Below are 7277 nucleotides of genomic sequence, written 5' to 3'. Positions count from 1 at the left end.
TTTTTTTTTTTTTTTTTTTTTTTTTTTGCATCTTTTAAATGAGCTGCAAGCTATATAAACAGATTCTTGGGGGAAAGGGACTTCTTAATCTCTACTCAAACTTTCAGAAAAATTTGCTTCTAAAAATTATCAACAAATAATCCAACTGGACTACCTTCAGATGATGTGGCAGATCAAATTAACTTGTTTTCACCTTAATCTGTTTTACAGGTCTTCTGAAGCCCCTGCCCCTTAATCCAAACCAAAACTTTCTGATATTTCAAAGTTCAGTAAGACTCTGGTATTATAAATTCAAACTCAGTACTGCCATCTGTTACATTCTGTTTAAAAATTGAATCATTTTCCTGCTGAATAAAAATATCTTCCCAGGTCATTGGCTTGTTCTGAGGAGTAGATGTGGTCCCTACTGGAGGTTCTTTTCCAGCATCAACCTTATATCCAATACCATCATCCTTTATTGCAGGCATAGTGCTTGACCTATCAGAAAGGTACGCATATCGTCTGATCTGTAAAGACCTGCATGGATGTAAACGATAAAGCTTTGAATCCCCAGAAGGATCTTTGCTGTGAACTGACTTTATGTGTGAAGACACAAACTGGTAGTTGATAAAAGATTTGCCACAGGCCAAACACTGATACCTTCGCTCCCCTGTGTGATGAATTTCATGTTTTGTGCGATATTCTGCAAGAGGAAATACCTTCTCACAGTAACGGCATGGATACTTTTTCTCCCAAGAATGAATGTTAAAATGTCTCCGCAAGCTTGTCAGACAGACATAGGACCTTTTACATACAATACAGATATAATAGACCCTTCCATCTACTATTAATTCATAGTGATCATCATGTTTTACTTTCATACGTTTGTTTGCCGTCTCACTGCCAGATGTTTTTGGTATCTCATTCTCAAGTCTGGCTTCCCCTTTGTCAGGGTCATCTTTGACAGGGATCACTATGTCATAAGTATCTTCACCAATATTTGCATAAACCTTGCAACCAGTTGACAAGCCTTCAATTTCAGTAGCTGTGTCTAAAGTAATGATCTTCTGACCCTCCATTAGATGTTTTGGTCCTAAACCTGGACCATTAGTGTTCCTAGTAATTACATCCGAAATTTTTAAAGAATTGGAAGGTGGTTCTTGCAGAAGCGTAGGAATCTGCATCTTCTGTATCAATGATCCATCAAAAGTGGTATTTTGGGAGGCATCAGCCTGTGGGACCAAAGATGTATTACTGACTGCCGAGTCTGGACTGGAGCTAATAGTGTCATCATCATCATCTATAATTTCCTCCTCTTCCTCTTCATTGGCCTTGTTTCCCGTTAAAAGAGCACTGTTTGATGTCTGCTGATTCTGTACAAGTAAATCGATTGAAGAGGACGTATGATTTGGAAGTGAAGAACTGACACTTGGTGGTGTAGTAAGTGGTGTCTGATTTAACAAAATAATGTTGGGAGTCAGATGTGTTGGAGCTGAAGATACCAGCAATTTTTCACTTCCTTGTGTTTGGCTCAGAGTTGCCTGATTCACAGGAGTAGGAATTTTCTGAGTAGGTGTGATATTTGTTAAAGGGGGAGAGCTACTGGTAACACAAGATGCATTATCTGAAATAGCAACGGGGCCTGGGTTAGGCTGCACCTGTGCCACTACATTGTTACTTGGCAAAGTCTCCTTTGCAGGCAGAATCTCAGAGCAGAAAATGACATCATCATCATCATCATCATCTGAATCGGTAACAATGATCTTTTTTGTTTCATAATCTTTAGCAGATAATGAAAAAGATTCTGTTATAATAGGCATTATAGTAGCCCCATTATCTTGGGCTTCATCTTTTGATTTTTGTATTACAAGATTCTTGTCACTAGAACCAGAAGGTAAAGTTTCATCATTACCATCCTGAGTAGTACCTGAGATGCTTTTAACCTGTGACAGTGGGACACCAAGCTCTGCTATAAATTTCACTCCTAATAACTGCCCTGATTTAATTAACTCATCAAGTAAATCTGATCTAACACGAACAATTTTAGAACTATAGATATAATTGAGAATTTCTGCAAAGATCTCTGCTCTTATAAAGCTCAGTTCAACAACTTGCCCGGCAAGTGAGAAGAGCTGATGGAAGTATGTACTAGAAGCTGAAAGAATATTCTTGTGAGCCCGGAATTTTCGGTCTTCTACAATAACGGTAACATCACAGAAGAGTCCATGGCCACGTTGCTCATTCAAGGAGTTCAACAGGCTGCCAGAGTACTGAATGTCTGTAGCAGAAATCAGTTTTCTGCTCTCCATGCCTATAAGAGAAAGGGAAGAGGAGGAGATGGGAAAGCATTAGGAAGGGAAAAAAAAAAGTACTTTATCATTCAGAATTTAAGCCACTGTATCATTAGTTTATTCAAGTTATAACCAAATTTTGGCATAACTTTTTAGCTTTTATATAAATTGTTCATACAGGCTGGCTTTTGGACCATGTATCAAATCTCATGACATCCTTCAGAGAAGAATCAAGCAAGTTTTAAATTGCTATACAGATATGAACAGTAATCTCCATAGTCACCTTCCTTTTAATCTCAGATACATGCATCTCCACTAAGCAATTTTTAAAGAATAGAATTAATTTTCTTAGTTCCAATTTTGGGTTTTCTCCTCAAGAAGAAGTAAGAGTTAATTTTTAGCTGTCTTAAAAGTGTTAAGGAAAATCACCATCATCATGAATGCACAGAAGTTATTTCATCTGTAATGATTTAAATGTCAGAAAAGCTTGGTGTGTGTAATACTGAGTTAAATACATACACCTCTTAAATTTTAACTAATCTTATCTTTAAGAACATATTCAAAAGCTACTCCCTGCAGCCAATGACACTTATAAACACTGACAATTATTACCTCTCAACTTTCCATTATTTTTCTGTTATTTAAATCGGGGTGCCTTATCTTTATCAACTACTAAACATCTTTCTTACCCTTTCCTCTTTCTTCATCCCCTTGCCCCTTCCCCTCACCTCCCTACCTTTACCATCTCCAGAGGTAAAATATTAAAGAGTGCCAAGTGAAGTCAACTGATGCTACCTTGAAAAAATAAGACAAAGAGGAAAGTTTACCATTTCTTAATGCTTATTTGCACAAAAAACATGAAATATTTTTTGGTAAGAATTATGTGCATTGGTATAAGAACATTTTTTCACATCAAATGAGTTAGTAAAAATGGAAACATTTACTGGCAAAGAGCAGACATTACTCTTGAAGGGGTGGGGGAGATGTCAGTAAAACACATTGCTGTGTACCACCCCCAAAACACCTTTTTTTTTCTTTGGTATTTCACAGAAGATATTCCTAGTAACAATAATGCCAGAGTTGATTAAAAAAATTAATATATAAATATCCATATGTATATATGGATATATTAACAATTGATAAGTACTTTTAGTAAAGAAATTTTATTGTTAATATTCTTTTCCTTTAAAGTTACCAAGAGAATGTCACTGTCACAGTGCTTAAGTTATGTAAGTGTGGAAGGAAGAATGCATCAAATACTTTTTAAATTTTTCAAAACTATAGCTTAAGAACAAAAGGTGGGCAAAAAGTCTAAAAATCAAGGATTTAAAACATCATCTGTTAGAAGGTGTTGCATGTTAACAATACCAAGGAATTCCAGGTTACAATAAAGGCCGTCATCAGAAGGGGTGACCTTTGGACAGCACACCAATAACCAGAGTTTCCTAAACACGGGGATTTGGACAGAAATCACCTTTAAGTGAAGAAACAGGTTTTCTGAATACGGTCCTACAATTTTTGTTGTTTGCAAATGGGTTTTTCCAATGTGGGAATGCAACAAATGTACATGTTTAGGTGACACCGGGACTTGGTTTCGTTTTGTTTAAGTGTCCCCCTCCTCCCCGTCAGGGTGGGCCCAGGGATAGTAACAAGCTCGTCTGAACCCACCCCCAAGATTTGCCACTTGACTGTGGAAAAGCCATTCCTCATCATTATGAGATAAATACTTGACCGAGAGCAGGTTTGAAGGGGCTGGTGAGGTGGGAAAAGATAAAAGCCATCTGCGAGAGAGTGAAACAAATCGACACATGGCTCCCTGCGGCAGCTGAACCTCATCTCCCTTCCTCCACCTCCCTCTTCCCCATTTGCACCCTGCCAGCTGCAACCGAGGTTTTTAACCCCAATTCACGTGAAAAGCCAGGTTCTTGCAATAGAGATGGAGGTACAAACAGCAGAGTGAGGGCAGAGGGAATAAGGGGTGCCAGGGAAAGCAAAAGGTGGCGAACAGTAGGGTGCGGTGTTGGGGGGGGGGGGGCGGGAGAGGAAAGCAGGCGGCATTGTTATGCCCCGGGAAGGGGACGATGGCCCCAGCAGAAAAGCTCTAAATCAAAGTAAGGTCCAAAAGGAAAAAAAAGAGGCACAAAAAGAAAGGCAGAGGGGCGAGAGAAGCCAAGTGGGTCTCTGTGGTGAGCTCCCCACGCCCCGGGCCTACCCAGGGCACCAAGAGCCCTGCGGCCCCTGACGGCGAAGGGGAACGCGCCGCGGCCCTCCTGGTTCGTCCCCTCCTTCACTCCGCGGGTCACACAAAGAAATCGCCGGAGGAGCGGAGCTTCCGACTCCGCCGCTTCCTGGTTCAAGTGAGGCGAATGCAAACGCAGGCGCGGCCCAGGGGCTGAGGAGGCCGGCACGCTGCTTCGCCCCTTCCCGGACTGGGGCCCGGTCCTCACCTGCTTCCCGGCGCCGCCGCTTCTCCTCCTCGGGCCGCGCGGAAGGGTGAGAGCCCTCCGACAACAAGAAGCGGGATTCCCCGGCGATTATGCTCCTTCTTTAAACGTTGCTCCAGTCTTGGTCGACGTCGACGCGGCTGCCGCCACCGCCGCCACAGCTGCCCCACGCCGCCGACAGAGAGCACAGCGCGGGGGTGAAGCGCTGGAGTCAAAGGCGCCCTCCTCTTCCGAGCGCAGTCCGGGGCCGTCCGGAAGGGCCCGAGCTTTAGGCGGCTCCGCTTCGGCGCCCTACTCTGCCTTCGGCTCTTTCCGCAAGGGGGCGGAGGAAGACTGGAGGCTCTTGAAGGGTTCGGCTCTTTCCGGAGAGCGAAAGGGTGGGAAAAAGGAAAGGGAAAGATCTGGTAACACAGTCATAAGCAGTTGGAGAGAAAGGGAAGCTTGTCTCTTTCATCTAAATTCAGTGCAAGCTTCTAGAGCATAAAAACTTTTGGAGACTTATACGTATTTCGTTTCTTTTGCAAGTTTGAATCTGCTCTAGTAGCCTGTTTGTTAAATGATAAACCACTTTGAAATATAAGCTGATTAAATATAATCGAATACAGTTTATCAACTCATTATGATAATTCAAGTTCTAGGATAACAAGACAACTACATTATACTAACTACTTTTAAGAAAGAAATCTAGAGTTTGGACAAGTACTCTCTTAATTAAATGCTAAATGATGCAGTACTTACTATGTTAATTCCTTTATTTCAATTAACGTTTACTGACCCCATGTTTGCATGTTTGCATTTATAACAAACCCTATGTTAGGCTCTGTGGAATGCAAAAAATGAATAAACCAAGAGTCTCTTCCTTTTTAGAGAACTCAGTAGATAAGTACACAAAAATGGTCAAAAGTTTTCGTACAAGGTATAGAGAAGCACAGACAAGGGAATAGCAAACTCACTGTTGTCATTTGAGCTGTATCTTGAAAGATGACTCATATTAACACTTGCATTGTTATTTTCTTATTTCCATAGCATTTCATCCTCAAAGTGTTTTAGTGTCTGACACATAGTAGGTATCCAGTAATTGTTCAGTGCATTAATAAATTGTGAGTTACATAATTTTAAAAAATCCTCTGGTAATACACTTCTGACTGACTATCATTAGGAATGAAGCAACAGAATGGGTGTTTGGAGAGCAAAATATTTCCCTTTAGGCTGGTTTTGATCATGCTCAACTAAGGAACCAAATAGCAACTTTTTTCCTGTAACAGTTAAGGCCATTCACTACCTTCACTTGCTTTTTAAAAGATATGTATAGGATAATATTGCATCAGTTTCCAAAAACTTGAATTTTCACCTATTTACCTTTTAGTTGGAATTCTTGTGCTTCTTTTCTACAAAAATCTTGCTGAAAATGTCCATTAGGGTATTCCAGAGAGAAAACAGATCTAACTATATCTAATTTTCTTCAATAGGAATCAGACATAGGTGTCATCATCTATCTATCCCTAATCTGTTCTACATTCTCCTCAGTAAAGCCACATAGTAAAACATCAAGGTGATGTAATACAGCTGTACTTTCACATGGAATTCCTTAAGCTCGTCTCCAACATTTTGTGGGAAAACAAACTATGTGGGAATTACTGCACTACTGATTTTTTATTAGAACTTAAAATTATAAAAGTTTCATTGTTTAATATAAAGACATTTCACCAGAAAGAGGAGTGCACGTTTATAAAAATAAACTAAGACATATTAGTATTTCCTGGCAACTCAGCACCTAAATTTAGTTAGTAGACTAATCACCATTTTTCTGAGTTATCTTCCCCAAAAATTTAGTAGAAAAAAAAAAAAAAAAAAAAAAAAACTTAGTAAATAGGTCAAAGTATATCTTGAAAGTTTAGGATCTATTTATCTTTTAGTAGCTTAGCTGACTGAAAGTAAAATGAGATATATCTTTGAAATATAGATCACAGTGGTAGTAGATGCCACTCTTGATACGATGTTTGTTGTTTACCTTTCACTATATTGGAAGACACAATACAATTTCTTTTGCACCAGAATTAACAACACGAAGGATGCCAACAGAACTGCCTTGCCCTTGTCCCTTTTCTGAAAGTGCTTGAAAAGGAGAAGCAACAGAGGTATGATAAAATCCTGTCAATTCAAACCACAGAAAACCTCTTCTGTTCTGGCCGTGTCACTCACTTCCCAACCAAGCAAAAACTAAAGTTTAAAAGCTCCTTATAATGAAAGGGGATCTAATGATCAGGAAAGGAATTTTATTTGTAGGAGAGCAGAGTGAACCAAGCAACTTGAGGGGCCTCAATAATTGTCTTTGGGACAGGACTATTGGAAAGTTTCATTAACTTTCTGTTTTTTTGATAAGTTATTCCACCTTTTCCTTTTTTTTTTTTTTTTTTTTTTAATCTGAAGGCTCAGTTCTTCTTCAAACAACCCAGGAGATTTTAGAGAAGAAACTATATCTAACGAATTTGGAGGTATCAATTGTTTCACCTTCAAGAAATATTTTTGATTGGCTGATAATGGAATCAGTTAGGTTTTATAA

At 39.6% G+C, this 7277-nt stretch overlaps 1 protein-coding gene across 1 annotated transcript; it reads right to left on the bottom strand.

The window, feature by feature from the left end:
* Nucleotides 1-30: 30 nt before the first annotated feature.
* On the bottom strand, nt 31-4926 carry ZBTB33 (zinc finger and BTB domain containing 33). Its single transcript, XM_008588726.1, has 2 exons — nt 4718-4926; nt 31-2290 (listed from the first exon to the last, which is right to left on the bottom strand). Exon 2 carries the CDS (start codon nt 2286-2288, stop codon nt 267-269), a length of 2022 nt encoding a protein of 673 aa, XP_008586948.1. The 5' UTR covers nt 2289-2290; nt 4718-4926; the 3' UTR covers nt 31-266.
* Nucleotides 4927-7277: the final 2351 nt, after the last annotated feature.

Source organism: Galeopterus variegatus, unplaced genomic scaffold (assembly GCF_000696425.1).
Source record: "Galeopterus variegatus unplaced genomic scaffold, G_variegatus-3.0.2 Scaffold4996, whole genome shotgun sequence".
NCBI classification, from domain to species: domain Eukaryota; kingdom Metazoa; phylum Chordata; class Mammalia; order Dermoptera; family Cynocephalidae; genus Galeopterus; species Galeopterus variegatus.
This window is presented reverse-complemented; position numbering and strand designations above follow the sequence as displayed.